The sequence below is a fragment of the Propithecus coquereli genome, unplaced genomic scaffold, assembly GCF_000956105.1.
Source record: "Propithecus coquereli isolate 6110/MARCELLA unplaced genomic scaffold, Pcoq_1.0 Scaffold28, whole genome shotgun sequence".
Lineage (NCBI taxonomy): Eukaryota > Metazoa > Chordata > Mammalia > Primates > Indriidae > Propithecus > Propithecus coquereli.
Genome location: NW_012148396.1, coordinates 430,699 through 448,682, shown reverse-complemented (window position 1 = coordinate 448,682; position 17,984 = coordinate 430,699). Strand labels below are relative to the sequence as shown.

At 44.6% G+C, this 17,984-nt stretch overlaps 1 protein-coding gene across 2 annotated transcripts in view; it reads left to right on the top strand.

Annotated features, from left to right (window-relative positions):
* Positions 1-17,445, top strand: part of ADCY8 (adenylate cyclase 8 (brain)) — a 238,777-nt gene extending 221,332 nt beyond the window's left edge. Inside the window, exons 15-18 of one of the 2 annotated variants that reach the window (XM_012647996.1) lie at positions 144-290; positions 12,250-12,342; positions 13,702-13,816; positions 16,868-17,445. In XM_012647996.1, the coding sequence (XP_012503450.1) occupies positions 144-290; positions 12,250-12,342; positions 13,702-13,816; positions 16,868-17,355 (843 nt within the window). In that variant the 3' untranslated portion in view covers positions 17,356-17,445. The remainder of the gene's footprint in view (positions 1-143; positions 291-12,249; positions 12,343-13,701; positions 13,817-16,867) is intronic. The other variant, XM_012647997.1, reaches the window with a different exon arrangement.
* The last annotated feature ends 539 nt before the right edge of the window (positions 17,446-17,984 follow it).

Below are 17,984 nucleotides of genomic sequence, written 5' to 3'. Positions count from 1 at the left end.
ACTGAGACGTACAGTGTCGACGTCCCATTTTCTGTCTCTGTAGGTGCCTGTGCATGTGTGCACACTTCTGTGCACATAGCATCACTGCAGAAGCTGACCTCTGATGATCGTTTCTGGCTCCTTCTCTGTGTCTCTCTGTCCAGGAGCTGTATTCTCAATCCTACGACGCTGTTGGGGTGATGTTTGCCTCCATCCCAGGATTTGCAGACTTTTACTCTCAGACTGAAATGAATAATCAGGGAGTGGAATGCCTGCGCCTGCTGAATGAGATCATTGCTGACTTCGATGAGGTAAATCTAAGCCTCAGAAGTTTACAATCACGAATGGACATCACTGTTGTCATAGCGTCGTGTTATTCATTATAGGAATGACCATTTTTTTGCACTTACAGTATTCCAGCCCACATTATAAACACAGACATGTAATATCTGATTTAATTATCACAATTACCACCTGAGATAAATGCCATTGTTACCTATGTGGAGCATCAGGAACATAAACCTCAGGGGGCCTGGGTAACTTCACCCAGTGTCGCACAGCTAGTAAATGGCAAGACCAGGACTTGGTCAGAGGCCTGTATGAGGCCAACGCTACTCAGGCCCTAGCATCTAGCATCACAGAGACATTGAGGAGGGCATTTCTCCATCTCCTCAAAGTGTCAAAGATAAACCATCAGTTAGCATTTGGACAGAGAACTAAACACAAAAATAAACATATTCCAGGTGGCAGTTTCCTCTTGCAGGCTCCACAAGTCTGAAGAAGACGTTATACGGGGAAAAAATACTCACGCTGCACTTCAGTTCCATTAATAAACTTGACAGGAGTGGGCTTTCTCCTCCCCCGTCCCCCGTCTTGAAGGACATCAGTGTCCATCCAACTGCTGAAGCCTAAGATGGGAAGCAAGTGACTCACTAAGGAAATGGCAGGGAAGAAGCCAAGCAAAGACGTGGGTTCCACTGAAGTCTAGCCTCCGCCTGATCCCACAGGGAGCTCAGGAGCGTAAATGGCACACCTGCTTCACACTGGGGCAGAGGGCCAGGCTTTCGGACACCTGTATTGGTCAGTCATTATTTGTCGTGGGCTGCCCTGGTGAGGGTACACAACCTCCCAGGCATTTCCAGCAAGAGAGCTCCCCATGGCTCAGGGCAATTCTCCAAATGAGGGCGCAGCCAACACACACAGCAGGCCGGAGGAGGACCCCATGAAGGGGTGGGGATGGGGCACCATCAGCATCTACTGCATTACCCTAAACAGCATCTCTCCCTCCAGCCACGCAGTCCACCCAGCTACTGAGTTCTGTGAATTCCTCCTCTTTTTTTAACTGTATGTATTTATAGTATAAAATGTGATGTTTTAGTATATTTATATACTGTGGAATGATTACATCAAGCTAATTAACATAGCGTCACGCCACATCCTTATCATTATTTTGTGATGAAAACATTCAAAATCTACTCTCTCAGCAATTTTCAAGGATACAATATGTTGTCATTAGCTGCAGTCACCAAGCTGTACGATAGATCTCCAGAACAGTATTCTTCCCATCTCACCGAAACTTTGTACCCTTTAAACAACATCTCCCTATTCCCATCCCACCTCCAGACTGTGGTAACCACCATTCTTCTATCGTTTCAGAGTTCAACTTTATTAGATCCCACATATAAGTGAGATCGTGCAGTATTTGTCTTTCTGTGCCTGGCGTATTTCACTTAGTATAATGTCCCCCAGATCCATCCATGTTGTCACAGATGACAGGATTTCCTTCCTCTTTATCCTGAATAGTATTCCACTGTGTGTGTGTGTATATACCACATTTTCTTTACCCATTCACCTGCCGATGGCCACCTAGGTTCATTCCATTCCTTGGTTGTTGTGAATATGCCGTGATGAACATGGCAGGGCAACCACCTCATTGACCTTCTTTATAGTTCTCAAAACTCTCCTTTTTCACCATCAATCCTGCTTTTGCCTTGCTCCCATCTGCTCTCTCTGCCTGCCTCTCACCATCAGAACCCACTAAAGGCAGGGGTATTTTGTCACATCCTTTTGAAGCCTAATCCCTCAAGTGGCTCCCCTTCGCCAGGTCCTTAGCAGGTCACCTGAGGCCTTGCACTCACTGTGCCTGCTCCCTCTCCAGCCTTTGCTCTCACTGCACGCTGCCTGGCCCCTCCTGTCCAGCACCACCTAACCACTTACAAGCCAGCGAGCCTACCTGGCCATGTCGCACACCTAGAGACCGTGCCAGCCTCGGCCCTACCTCATCCTCTCTCCCTGCACTCCACGGCCAGCTAAAACCTAACATTCATTTCACAGTCATTTCAAATATCACTTCTACTTTCAAAGCCTTTTCTAACCCTCTTCTCTACCCAGGTAAATGCTGCTTTTTCAATGAAAAATGTACGCTCTGAAAAAACCTCCCATCGCAGAGCCTGACATCCTTCAGTACAATCCTGTCTGCAGATCTGCCTCCTCCACTACCCACTTAGTTCTAGAGCAGGAACCCATCTTATTAATCTCTATAGGGTTTTATAAAGTGTTGCCAGCAGTGCAAAGTTTTTTCAATATATACATATTATTTCATTGTTATTTATCCCTCATGCCAAACCCATGGAATAGGAATTATTGGCCTTCGTTTTATAAATAAGAAAAGCTGAGACTTAGAGACACCAAGAATGTCCAGGGTCACATACCACTAAGTGACACAGCCAAAATTTGAACCCAGGCTTGCCATACTGTTTTGGTTTTTAATCATTGTGTTGCACTGTTTCTCACTGGGCATTTCATGGTGATGACTTTTAAGTGATAAGCTCAACAACAGTCATTGTAGTTGTCCTGGGGACAGACATGGGGGTCAAGACAAATAAGACACAATCACTTCCTGCCTCCCACGGCTTCACCATGCAGTGGGAGGCAGGGTGACTGTGAGTCACTTTTACACAGGAATCCCTGGTAAGTGTACTAGTAGCAACGGCCTTGCAAGGTGGGTAGGGGAGAGAGATTCCATGGTGACAGCACCTTTAATCCTCCATGCTGGACCATAGGCTCATGAAGATAAAAACCATACTCCTTTGTATCCTGTTAAGTCCCCAAGGCCTAACACTGTGTCTATCACATAAGAGATACACATAACAGATGCTGGCTAAGTATTCGCTAAAGGAATTAATTAATTAATTGATTGATTGAGTAACGAGGGGAAACCAGAAACCAGCTGGCAGATAGTAAAGACAGGCTAGTACAATCCACAATATACTTTTAAATAAAAAATTAAAAATAGCTTTATTAAAAATAACTGACTGAAGGTTCAGATATCAGGCTTTGCCATATTTTAAACTCTATAGCAATCCACCTTTCCAAAGTGCTCACTAGCATGTTTTCAAATTGTAATTGTAAATCAGAACTAAATTTACATCTCAGTACACCAAATTTGCATCTCAACGCAGAATCTTCCAACAGCCAAGGAGGAGGGCAGCGCCCCTAGTGATAGAGCTGAGTGTTTGCAGAGCGGGGCTGGGCCAGGAGGCTGTGTTTTTTTTGTGTGTTTGTGTGTTTGTGTGTGTGTGTGTGTGTTTGAACATGGGCTTTAGACCAGGAGGAAAAGGACTACTAAGAGGAGGGGAAGACCAGGAGGAAGTAAGAGAGGAGAGAGAAGAGAGGCAGAGATGAGAAAGAGGAAGAAAAGAAAAGAGGAGGAAAGGGAAGGAAGTGAAAGAGAACGGGCAGAGGAGGAAGAAGAGAATGTGTCACCAGGAAAAATAAAAACATTCTCTAAATCGTCAACCCAAAGCACTCTCTGCTTTGCCCATGTGGGTCCTTGGGGCACCCAGACATTCCTCTAGATTCTGCCTGGCTGAGCTCCAGCCAGACGCCTGCTGTTCACTTTAATAATGATGCTCCTCTTCTGGCTAATATAATTACCACAGAAACCTGAGATCATGCAAAATTCTTTCTTCGCTCAGACAAAGGCTGAACTTTGCCACAGCACACTCTCCAAGACTGTGTTTGCAATAACCCAATGCAGGACTCCTGAGCCCACAGCCTCTGCCTCAGCAAAGGGCTAAAGAGTCCCCAAACATTTCATTTCTCCATTTGCACTAGAGAACTAATGAAGGGGCTGATTAGGGACCGCACTATGCCCCCAGACATTCTTAGCGATGGAGTAGATAAATCTGCTGCATGGATATTAAATAAAATAATGAAACTTCTTGCTGCCTCCAAATCGACTTCTGAGGGGCAGGCAGTTTTGCCTGGGACTAAAGTTGGCCCTTGGCTAAGTACTGAAAAGAAGAGAAAAAGGAAGAGTGACCCTCCCACCCCAGGACCACACCACATCAGCCCACAGCCAACAGAAAGCTGGGGGAATGCAGTTATATGGAGGCAGAGGGAGGGAGGTGAGCAACTGAAGGCATTTCAAGACTTTGAACTGAAATTGTAACAACTGAAGGGCTGCTAAGACACCAGACCTGTTTGGAGGGCAAATGGCAGACATGATCCAAGGCCAACAACCTGAGTACCCTGAGCGTAATTTGAAGAATCACAGCGAGGGCAAAACAGTAGGTTCACTTTAGCTCAAGAAACAAAAATAATGAACAAAGGCTGTCTCTGCTGTGAATCAAGCTACACAAACACACACACACACACACACACACACACACACACACACACACACACACATACCCCAAAGCACCTGCCTGTGTTTTCCATGTTCAAAGGCTGTCTCTGCTGTGAATCAAGCTACACAAACACACACACACACACACACACACACACACACACACACACACACACCCCAAAGCACCTGCCTGTGTTTTCCATGTTCAAAGCAGAGTTTCTCTCAAGCAGGAATTTTCCACACTTTAGTTAGTTAGTTAATTAGTTCCTGATTAATTTTGAGAGGATACCTGTACTAAGAGAGTCTATAGAAACCCACCTATCTGCTCCCTCTGCCCACCTGTCTGTCTACATGAGGATGACACGAGACCTGAGCATAATATTATACAATCTTAAAGAGAGGAAAAGTGTTGGAGAATAGGAAATTACATCTACGTATCTGCCAACAGTGGGAAATAAGAGGCCAGAATTTAGACTTGGGAGCCAGGGACATTTGAGTTTGAGCCTAGTTTTTCCACTCAGGGCTGGCTTCGTGGGCGTGCACCTGTGCAGTCACACAAGGCACCCACACTTGGCTTAATGTTCTGCTGTTGCCCTCAAGTAAGTCTTAATTTTTGAACACAAGGTTCCACATTTTCATTTTGCATTGGGCCCTGCAAATTATGTAGCTGTTCCTATCTCCTTTCTCACTGTGAGACCTCAGGACAGGTTAATTTACCACACAGAGGCCTTGCTCATTCATCTGCAAAATGGAGCTGAGAACAGTAGGCTCAAAGATCCACTCAGAGGAACAAATGATCAATGGAGGCAGAGCCCCTTGTTCTGTGCCCCAATGTAAATGGACATTGCCTCTTCTGATCTACTTTTTAATTTGTTTTAAACTATAAACTTATGCCTTATTTGTTTTTTACTTTTTTATTTTTAATTATTATGGGTGCATGATAGTTGTATATCTGTGACCCTTGGGAACTTAATTTTTCTGGGGGGGAACTTAATTATTAAATGCTTTTGAGATAGTCTTGTTTGGGTTAAATCTGCTTGGTGTTCTATGACCTCCTTTACCTGGATATTGATATCTCTCTCTAGATTTAGAAAATTCTCTATTATTATCTCTTTGAATAAACTTTCTACTCTAATATCTCTCTCTCTCTCTCTCTCTCTCTCTTTCTCTCTCTCTCTCTCTCTCTACCTCCTCTTTAAGGGCAATAACTCTTAGATTTGCCCTTTGAGGCTACTTTCTAGATCTCGTAAGCATGCTTTATTCTTTTTTTTCTTTCTCTTTTTTCTCTTCTGATTGTGTATTTTCATATAACCTGTCTTCAAGCTCACTAATTCTTCTGCTTGATCAATTCTGCTGTTGAGAGACTCTGATGCACTTTTCACTTTGTCAACTGAATTTTTCGGCTCCAGAATTTCTGCTTGATTTTTTTTTATTATTATTCCAATCTCTTTGTTAAATTTCCCTGATAGGCTTCTGAGTTCCTTCTCTGTGTTGTCTTAAAGTTCATTTAGCTTCTTCAGAACAGCTATTTTGAATTCTCTTTCTGAAAGGTCACATATCTCCAACACTGCAGGATTGATCCCAGGTGCCTTATTTGGTTTGTTTGGTGAGGTCGTGTTTTCCTGGATGTTCCTGATGCTTGTGGATGTTCATCGAAGTCTGGACATTGAAGAGTTAGGTATTTATTCTGATTTTCACAGCCTGGGCTTGTTTGACCCATTCTTCTTGAGAAGGCTTTCCAGGTATTCAAAGGAAATTGAATATTATGATTGGTCTTTGATCACTGCAGCTATATCAGCAGTAGTGGGCACCCCAAGTCCAGTAACACTGCGACTCTTGCAGCCTTCTTATGGTACCGCCTTGGTGGACTGATTTTTGGTTCTTATGAAAGTGCTTTCTTGCATGGATAGTTGTTTAGCTTGGTGTTTCTGCAGGGAAGATAATTACTGGAGTATTCTATCCAGCCATCTTGCTCTGCCTCCCCAGAACTGTATATGTTTTAAATATTAATATATCAGCTACTTTGGGATTTTTAATCTAACAGTTACCTACAAGGGCTTTGAAGATATATAATTTAGCCATTTTCTCACTCTAAATCCTCAAGCAAGTTATTTGATCCCTCTATGTGCCTCAGTTTCTTCATCTACAAAATGAGATAAAGTAGGGTCATTGTAAATTAAATGCAAAGATTACAAAGTACTTAAGACCATACCTGGTGCTATGAGCTGAATAGTGTCTGCTCCCCAAAATTCATATGCTGAAGCCCTAAACACAAATATGATTGTTTTTGGAAATAGGGCCCAAGGGGATAATTGAGGTTAAATGAGATTATAAGGGTGGGGCCCTGGTCTGATAGAATTACTGTCCTTATAAGAAGAGGCACCAGAGAGCTTTCTGTCCTCACCCCACCCTCACCCACTCACAGGAAAAACCATGTGAGAATACAGAGAGAAGGAGGCTGTCTGCAAGCCTGGAGGAGAGCCCTCACCAGGAAACAAATTGGCCATCACCTTGCTTTGGACTTCCCAGCCTCCAGAACTATGAGATATTAATTTCTGTTGTTTTGTTTAAGTTGTTTTTGTTATGGCTACTTCAGCAGACTACTACACTTGACACATAATAATGATCATTAAATGTTCATTTCATTATTATGTGTATTAGTTCCTAGGGTTGCTGTAACAAAGTACCACAAGTTTGGTATCTTAAAACAACAAAAATTTATTCTCTCACCATCTGAATGCTAGAAAATTGAGACGAAGGTATCAACAAAGCCATGCTCCCTCTGGATCCTTCCTTGCTTCTCCCAGCTTGTGGTGATTGCTAGAGATCCTTAGCTGCATCTTTCCAATTTCTGCCTCCTTTGTCACATGGCCTTCTCCCTGTGTCTGTCTCTGTTCTTTGCTCTTCATATAAGGACACCAGTCATATTGGATTCAGGGATCACCTTAATCTAGTGTGACCTCTTCTTAACAAATTACTCTGCAAAGAACTGATTCCCAATTAAGGTCCTATTCTGAGGTTCCATGCAGACATGAATTTTTGAGAGACACTATTGAACCCGGTATACTATTCACATCCTTATTAGAGGTGGACAGAATAAAATGTAAGTTCATTTTAAAGTGAGAGTTGAACTCATGATCTTCTAAACTAATATTTTCCACTTTTCATGATTCTGCAATTAAGGCTCTTCCATACTAGAAATGCACTGGGATTATGAAGCCCATACAGCAATGGTTCGCCCAGTCCTGCCCCACTGACAAGGATGACACCGAAAGCCAGCACCAGGGAAGCTGCACTTCATGGGCGGATGGAACCAATATCTAGTGAGGGCCTGCTCTGTGCCAAAGGGCCCATGGGATATAACAGTGAACTTGATAGGCATAAATCCCACTCTCATGAGCTTATATTCTATCGTGAGAGAAGGACAATCAACAATAATAAGTAAAATATGTGGTAGAGTAGATGGTGATATGTTCTGTGGGGGGATAATAGTGCAGGGAACTGGAAGGGAGGCTTGCAGAGAGGAATGTGATTAGAGGAACATGCTCCTCAGTTTTCCCAGGATTTTCCTGGCGTTGACATTAAAAGTGTCATATCTCAAGGAATCCCTCTGACCCGGCTCAAGTGGGATGGTAGGACACCACAGTAGAATTTCAGATAGGGTCATGAGAAAAGGCCCACTAAAAAGGTGACATTTACATAAGATCTGGAGGAGATGAGGAAGCAGAATGGAGACATATGTATACCTTGGTGAGGGGGTGGTACCAGGCAGGAGAAGAAGAAAGCTCAGAGCCCTGGGGAGGGAGAGAGCCAGCGTGTCAGGGTCAGCAGCTGATGGAGAGAAGGACCAGAGCCCCAGATATCATCAGACCTCAGAGACCATCACGATGGTTTTGGCTTTTACTCTGAGCATGATGGGGATTGCTGGGAGGGTTTCCAGCAGAGAAGTAACATGACCTGACTTTCATTTTAACAGCACCCGTCTCATCTCTGTGTGAAGAACAGAAGGTCAAGAGTAGAAGAAGCTTATTTCCATTAAAGAAAAAGGATAAGGTGGCTTGGACCAGGGATGTGGTGAGACAGAATCAGAATCTGGATGTCTGTAAAGGTAGAGCTAAGGATCTGCTGACAGATTAGACGTGGGTTCTAAGGCTTTTGTCTGAAGCAGCTGTAAAAAAATGGAAACATCACATCATCAACCAAGATGGTGAGTCAATAGACAGGACCTAGGGCCCAGCTTGGAGAATAGAAGATTCGAGATGCCTGTTAGACCTGTAATGGGGATGTCACTTAGGCAATTGTGTAGATGAGTCTGAAGGTCAAGGGAGGACATGCACATTTGGGAGTCTCCAGCAAAGAGATTGTATTGAAAGCTGTCAGACACAATGAGACCACAAGAGAAGTGAGTTAGATGGAAAAGAGAAGAGGTCTAAGGCCTGAGTCCTGGGGCCCACATATAAGGAAGCTGATAAGGAACTAGAAAAGGAGATTGGTGACGAGACACCAGTGAAGTGGAAGTAAAACCCTAAGTGGGTGGAAGCCAAGTGGGAACAAAGGTATACTAAGAGTAGGGCCCAATCACGTGGTTTCAAAGCTGGTGAGGCTGAAGACTGGCCAGTGAACACGGTGCTGTGGACATCCTCAGTGGCATGGACAGGAGCAGTTTCAGTGGCATGGCAGGACTGGGTGGATGTCAGACTGGACTGGGTTTAGAAAAGAATGAGGAAGAAGAAATTAGAGACAGTCAGTGCAGACAACTCTTCTGAGAAGTTGTACGGCAAGGAAAAAAGGAAACAAGGCAAAAGGAAAGTGGTATCAAGAAAGGCTTTTTTAAAACAGGAAAAATAACAGCAGGATTCATGAAGATGGAAATGATCCAGCAGAGAGGGTGAAATGGATGGAGTCGGGGTCGGAGGAGAATGCTGGAGCAGCATCCTTCGCTGTCAAGGGTGGGATTCATGCACACCTGTGGGGCTCACCTTCCTGGGAGCACTGAGAGTTCCCCCACACCTGGAGAGAGGGCAGGGTGTGTGAACACAGGTGCAGGTAGGGGGAGTGGGCTGGAGGGGTGTGTGTAGAAGCAGGTGTGCACTACTATAATTTCCTGCCCGAGTCTCACTCCAAACCTGAGGTCAAAGCTGTGCCCTGGGCTTCCTTGAGGATGAAATACTTTCTGGCTGGGGTTGCACAGCATATTATAGACACTAGGTGGAGGTTTCTTAAACTGCACTGAGAGGAGAAGCCATCTCAAAAGCCATATATCACCTAGTGTCCCCAAGGAACATTATGTCATCAATGCATCCCAGGCTTCAGACTTAGAATACAAGGAAACAGGCAATGTTGTGCCTAGCCTCAAAAATTTCACTGTCCACTTGGGATGCCAAACATTGGTCATTCAATATAAAGTGGCAGTGACAGAGGAAAGCTTAGGATGCAGGGGAGCCACCCAGGAAGCTTTCTGAAAGGAGAGGCCAGGCACAGGTGCATGCTTCAAGTTGCCCAGGTGGCACACACACATCGAGGGCAGCGAGCCCTTATGGGCCCTGTATGCTCCAGCCCTCAGCCCCTCTATCAGCCTGGCTTACCACCTACAACCAAACGGGCCTCTTCTTAATTCTTTGGAGCTCCCACACATCCTCCCTACCCTCGAGAGCCTCATTTATGCTGTCCCCTGTGTCTCCACACTCCTTGTCCTGTGCCCCAGGCTCCTCGACACATGCAAACTCATATACCCTGTGCAAGAAAACCACTCTCCACCCTTCACAACTGAAGCTAGAAATCATTTGCTCATGGACAGGTTCCTAGATCCTCCAGATTAGATCAAAATGACCCATTCTCTTCATCCCTACACCCTGTACATTTTCAACATAAACTTTATTTTGAAATTGAACTAGGGCATGTTTTGTGTGAATGATTATGTATGTATGTATTTATAGCATCTAGGCTATTAGCTTCCTGATGGCTGGGACCTCATGCATCTTGTCCATCAGACATATAAGAACTCAACAAATAGTTACTGTATTCATTTTCTATTGCTACTATAACAAATTACCACAAATTTAGTGGTTGGAAACAACAGAAATTTATTATCTTACAATTTGGAGGTCAGAAGTCCAAAATGGATCTTACAGGGCTAAAATCAAGGTGTCAGCAGGACTATGTTCCCTCTGGAGGCTCTAGGGCAGGGTCCCCAACCTATGGTGAGTTGTATAATTATGTCATTATATATTACAATGTAATAATAATAGAAATAAAGTGCACAATAAATGTAATGGCATGAATCATTCCAAAACTATCCCCCGCACACAGTCCATGGAAAAATTGTCTTCCATGAAAATAGTCCCTGGTGCCAAAAAGGTTAGGGATTGCGGCTGAGGGGGAAATCTGTTTCTTTGCCTTTTCTTGCTTCCAGAGGCCACCTGCATTCCTTGGCACATTGCCCTCTCCCTCCATCTGCAAAGCCAGCGATCACATCCCTCAGGCTTCTGCTTCCACCATAGCATCTTCTCCAACTCTGCTGCCTCCCTCTTTCACTTATAATGACCCTTGTGATTAAATTGGACCATCCAGATAACCCAGGAAATCTCCCCATCTCAAAATCCTTAACTTAATCGCAACTGCAGAATCCCTTTTGCCATGTAAGGTAACATATGATCAGATTCCAGAAATTAAAGCAGAGACATGTTTGGGGGTTGGGTGAGGGGACATTGTTCTGCCTATCATAGTTGCTAAATAAGAGACCAAAGTTTCCCTTTCTTAGCATTAAAATCCCAATCACTGGTAAAGATGGGGGAAATGTCAAGGATGATACCCATCCTTTCCTTTAGTCATTCATTCATTCCTTCATTCATCCCTACTGTGTTCTAGCCTCTGTCTAGGTGCTGAATAGTAAATACAACAAGAAAAAATACCCATCCCAGTAATCTTACATTCCAGTGGGGAAGATGACAATAAATAAGGAAAATCAGGGATAAATTCTAAAAGAAGAAGATAAAAGAGGGAAGGAAGATAGGAATATATATGTGGGATGGGATGCTGTGTTCAGTTATAGATGGCGTGGTCAACAAGACTGCACTGAGAAGATGAAATTTGCAGAAAGACCTGAAGGAGGTGAGTGAGTGAGCCATGCAGTTGTCTGAGGGAAGAGTAGTCCAACAAGGGAACAGCACGTGCAAAGGTCCTGGGGCAGAGGCAGACCTGGCTTGTTCTCAAGTCAATGTGGCAAGGGGAAGAGGAGGTCAGTGTGGCTGCAGCAGAGTGAGGGGGACAATAGGAGAAGGGACAGGTCTTGGCAAGCCTTGCAGGTCACAGTGAAGACTGGCTTATACCCTGAGGAAAACAGGAGCCACAGGAGGGCTTTGCACAGGGCAGGGACATGGTCTGACTTACATGTGAATGGGCAGACCTACTCCGTAAAGAGTATCTAGTTACACCCATCTCAGCTCCTGGCACTTGGCAGGTGCTTATAAATATATGTGGACTGGCTGAATGTGTGATTCTCAGAGAGAACAACAGTTACCTCGAGGATGCTGAACCACCAGAGGCAGATCTTCACTGTGAGCCCGGGGCCTGTTTCCAGGAGCCCCGGCCTGCTGGAAGAATAAACACCAAGGCTAACTCATTGCCTGGATCTGTTTCAGCTGCTCGGCGAAGACCGCTTTCAAGACATTGAAAAGATTAAGACCATTGGCAGCACCTACATGGCTGTGTCAGGCCTGTCACCCGAAAAACAGGTAAAAGACTCTTTGGACTCAGCCACAGCCTATGGCAGGGGTCTTGGTGTTGTCATGTCACCGAAGCTAATGAAGTCTCTGTCACCAAGAGGCTTGGGGACAGGTAGGGAGAACATCTGACAAACTGAATTATGATAGTTATGTGATGTACATTGGCTCCCGAGGTAGGTAGAGTCTACTGGATGAATCGATGCTGCTTTATTGAGAAAGTTCTAGGCTTCCTTCTGAACCTCCCTGTTCACTTGAACAAAAATCGGAGCCAAGAAATACCCTGATTATGATTTAGGTGTGGGTATTACTAAACCCCTAATACTAGCCCCTTTTTTCTTATTTTTATTTTTGTTTTTTTCTTTCAAAAGTCATATGTAATAATAATAATAGCTCCTGCTTTTTGGAGGAGTGTTGAATGTGTGCCAGGCACTAGTGGTAAAGAGACACTGTCCACCCTTCAGAGTTAAGGGATGAATTATCTAAGACGGTGTCATGCTGCCCATACAAAATCTTGCATCTAGTAAGTGACTGGAAGAACCCCACGCTGGTAATTTGGTACGTGTGCACGGCACTCCATAGCAGAGGCCAGAAAACCATGGCCCACAGACCAAATCTAGCCCGCCACCTGTTTCTGTAAACAAAGCTTTATTTGAACACAGCCATATCCATTCATTTACATTTTGCCTATTGCTCCTTTCCAGCTAAAATGTCAGTGTTGAGTAGTCACAATAAAGACCATATGGTTCACAGAACCTAAAATATTGGTTATCTGCCCTTTTCTCAAACCGTTTGCCAAGCTCTGCTCTATAGGAGAACAAAGGTCTCTCACACACATAATCTCATTCAATCCCTGTGAGGTAGGAAGGGCAAGGACGCTCATCCCCATCTTATAGATTTGGAAACTGAGGTTCAGAGAGGCCCAGAGGCTTGGTCTGCACTTCTCTCAGGAGTTTCATGAGAAAATGTCTATACGAAATATCCCTTAAACAGACCTGGGAGCACTTGAGAGGAAACAGACACAATTCCTAGTTGGAAAAGCTGCATATACAAACATAGAAGTGCGCGCGCACGCACACACACACGCACACACACACACCAGTCAGCACACTCAGGAATTCACGATGCATCAGCCTCACTAGACAGGTACAGGTGTGGAAGGAGGAACAGGATGCCCCACACATACTACACTCTTGTAAGCAAACCTCATGTGATCCCACGTTTCCAAGATATCGATGACTTGAGTACACAGGGGCTCACATGCATGGTTATTTCCTTCTAAGGGACATGGGCAGGGGGGCGGCTGGGACATAAAGCCCCTGCTGCAGAATTGTCAATGTTGAATGAATTCTCCTCTCACGTTTGCTCCAGCAATGTGAAGACAAATGGGAGCATTTGTGTGCCCTGGCCGACTTCTCCCTCGCCCTGACCGAAAGCATCCAGGAGATCAACAAGCATTCGTTCAACAATTTCGAACTCCGGATTGGTGAGTGGCAGCGGCAAGTGCAGCAAGTGGGGCCCCGTAGAGCCAGCTGGCCTCGCTCCAAGAGACCCTCCCTCACCCTGGCCATCAATCCAGGGAAGCTTTCTCCTGGAAAATGCAATAGGCTTAGTGTGACCCTGCCAAGGACAGGGATGGGGTCAGCTCAGGCCTTTCTGAGCTTCCTCTCACTTGAGATGCTGGAAGCAAGGGTAGGACACTGGCCTTTGTGAATAAATGCAAAGCAGCTAGTCTTTGCCAAATGCTAGACTATGGTTAACCTCTCTTCCAATTTTCCCACCCATGCAAGGTCATGCTTAGAGAGGTAGCTAACTAATCAGTCATTTAATTCTGACTTCAGTGTAGCTCAAGGCTGGCAGTTGATGTATTGCTCTCAGCTTCTTCTGGATAATGCCTTTGGGCAACCGAGGCTGTCAGATGCAACACTGAACCCCTCAGTTGAACTTAGAGACAACACAACAATAATCACCGTGATTGAATATTAATACTTTATAATTTGTATAGTTTGAATTCCTTCCACATCTCTGCTGAACCCGGATGACCTTTTTTTTTTTTTTTTTTTTCTGAGACAGAGTCTCACTGTGTTGCCCGGGCTAGAGTGCCGTGGCGTCATCCTAGCTCACAGCAACCTCAAACTCCTGGGCTCAAGCGATCCTACTGCCTTAGCCTCCCGAGTAGCTGGGACTACAGGCATGCGCCACCATGCCCGGCTAATTTTTTATATACATTTTTAGTTGTCCAATTAATTTCTTTCTAATTTTAGTAGAGATGGGGTCTCGCTCTTGCTCAGGCTGGTCTCGAACTCCTGAGCTCAAACAATCCGCCCGCCTCGGCCTCCCAGAGAGCTAGGATTACAGGCATGAGCCACCGCGCCCGGCCCCGGATGACCTTTTAAAGCACTGACTGAAAGCCCCTGGTCTAATCCATATTCTCATTTTGTAAATGAGTAAACCCAGGCCCAGAAAAGGGAAGTAACTAGCTTATGATCACACAGCCAAATAGTCACCCTGCAGCAGCTCCAGCACTTCCTGACTCTGAGACGATGACGTCCTGGCTGCCAGGGGGGATGCAGTTTAAAACAACTCTTGCTGCCATCCTTGTATTATAGACATCCTCTGGATGACATGCTATTTTACTTTATTTGATTCTCCCTTAGAAACTTTCAAGAAAAAGAGGTCAAGAAATACCAATAGCTGACTTGTCAGATCTAAGGAAGGCTATGTATCTTTGTTCTTTGGAATAAAAAAATTATATTTCGTGTTTTTGATCTATGGATGGGATGCTCAGGGCTTGTTCCCACACTTCCCATCAATCCTACATGTCCTCTCTGAAATCGTTGAGAACCTGAACCCTGAACAAAGAGCAATTCCAAGTAAATTCTGAAGATGTTGCCAAAGTCGGGGCCAACCCTTGGCATGCTGTATTAAACTGCCAGTATAGTGTTATTGGTCTCAGAGGCTAGAAAATTAATTTCCCAACTGGATCGAGCATCTCAGTTTGTGTTTTGGGTCTGCTGTAACGAGCTGCATGACTCTGGGCAAGTCATTTAAACCCTCTGAGACTCCATTTCCTCCTGCATAAGCTGGGGTTATATCATTACTTCCCCTGCCTACCTACCTCATAGTACTAATAATATCAGAATGAAATGGAATAATGGCTCTAAACGTGCTCTGCAAATTTTAAAGAGCTAATCATCATGGATTCCCATGCATTCTACCGAGTTTGTTTTTCAAACTTCCAGTCAATTATATCTTGTGTGTATGTGTGTCTCTGTGTGTCTGTGTGTGTCCTACTCTTGCTTCTGCCTAGAATGATCTTACCCAGAGACCTTCATGGCTATTCCCATCACTTTATTCAGATCTCTGTTCAAAAAGGTCTTTGCTAATTTCCCTACTCCAGAATGCATCCCCTCCCATCTTTCTCTATCCCTTTACCCTGACTGATTTTTCTTTATAGCCTTCATCATGTGCTGATATTATATTGCATACTTTTCATTACTTTCTATCTCTCCCCAGAAGATGGTCCAGGGCTCTCTCTTTTCTTTCCCATCATATTCCCAATACCTAGCCCAGTACCTGTCTCATAGCAGGTGGCTACTCAATGTTTATAGAATGGAAAAATTCTAAGTCTATTAGAAGGAGATATACATACCTGTTAACATGTTTAGTGAAATGCCATCATTTCTAGAAGATAAATCTATATTTCCTAGATGAAGGAGGAGGCATTGAATCTACCTTTAAAAGCATTTCCAAATAAACTATGGGATTGGGGGAAGTAATAGTCCAAGCAGAGAGAAAGGCAAGACAAAAGCACAAAGATGGGAACTGGCTGGCAGGTGTGGTATGGAGACAGTGCTGGGGAAGGGAGAGGGTGGGATGAATGAGGCTGGTAAATTAGGCAAAAGCCAGCCCTCAAGTATGATTCGAAGGAGCCTCGGCTTTATCCTATAGGCAAAGGAGCCGTGGCAGATGTTTAAGTGGCTTGTAGCTTGATCAGATGTGCACTGCAGAAGGAGCCTTCCCCTCTTGCAGCAGTTGGGGGGCTGCCAAGACAGCAAGGGAGGAGACAGGGAGGCCAGTTAGCTGCCACTGTGGACTAGATTAATGATGCTGACCACCTGGACTAAAACAAAGCAGGAAAAGGCCTCCCTAGACTCTTGAAGCACTGCATCAATAGAAGCAGGAGGAAATTCCAGGGTTCCAACTCCTGGTCAGTGTTCTGATAATCCCATGGTCTGAGATAAGTCAGTGTTCATATGAAAATCATGAACACTCATTGGTTGTCTGACACCACCATGCTAATTGCTTTACTTATATTATCTCATTGAATCCTCCCTTTGGTTATTCCCACTTTACAGATGGGAAAAGTGAGGTCCAAATAGGTTAAGTAACTGAGCCAGGTCACACATCTAATCAGGGACCCTCTGGTTCATCCACAAGGATCACACACTTAGTCATCACTATCCTAGAAAGGAATCCAGACACCTCAATGTCCCTCTTCTGTGTCTTATCTCTTGCTCCTTTGGTTCACTCACAGGCATCAGCCATGGCTCGGTGGTAGCTGGCGTCATCGGCGCTAAGAAACCACAGTATGACATTTGGGGCAAAACTGTGAACCTGGCAAGCCGAATGGACAGCACAGGGGTTAGTGGCCGAATCCAAGTCCCAGAGGAGACCTATCTCATCCTGAAAGACCAGGGCTTTGCCTTTGACTATCGAGGGGAGATCTACGTGAAGGGCATCAGTGAACAGGAGGGAAAAATCAAAACATACTTTCTCCTGGGAAGAGTCCAACCGAACCCATTCATCCTGCCCCCAAGAAGACTGCCCGGGCAATACTCCTTGGCCGCAGTCGTCCTGGGCCTTGTCCAGTCCCTCAACAGGCAAAGGCAGAAGCAGCTCCTCAATGAGAACAACAGCACCGGGATTATCAAAGGTCACTACAGCCGGCGGACTTTGCTGACACCCAGTGGGACGGAGCCTGGAGTCCCAGCCGAAGGCACCGACAAATCTGATTTGCCATAAAAAGCATTTTCTTTGTGTTTCTTTTTTTTGTATTTCTTTTATATATAAAATAAATATACTAATAAAAAGGTTTAATTTTTTTTAGAACAAGGATGGTTTCGTTGGTCTTTGAATGCACCAGATCAAGGACACAATTTGGGGTTCTCTTCATTCACAAACATTTATTGACCGCCTCTTTTGCACAGGTTTATTGGGAAGCAAAGATAAATAAGACCTAGTTTCTGACTTTGAGACACTCACAACTAAGTGGGAAAGAGGGACATGGAGACAGAGAGTCCATATGATCAGATACTCAGTAACAACTGCCACTTCTTGAGAACTTGTCACGTGCCAGACCAAGTGTGAAATTCTTTACATACTGACCTCATGTAATCCTCCCAATACCTGTACATTCATTCACTCAGTGTTTATTGAGCACTTACAATGTGCCTGTGCTGCCCTGTGCTCTGGAGGAATTCCGGCAAAAGTGTTTCCCTCATAGAGCTAACATTCTGCTTGGAGAGTAATCGATAATATTCTTATAAACCAGTACATAAATAATCTACTTTCAGATAGGGGTAGATGCAATAAAGAAAATTAAGTAGGACAGTTAAGATAAAGAATGGGAGGGCAGGAATACTGATATATCT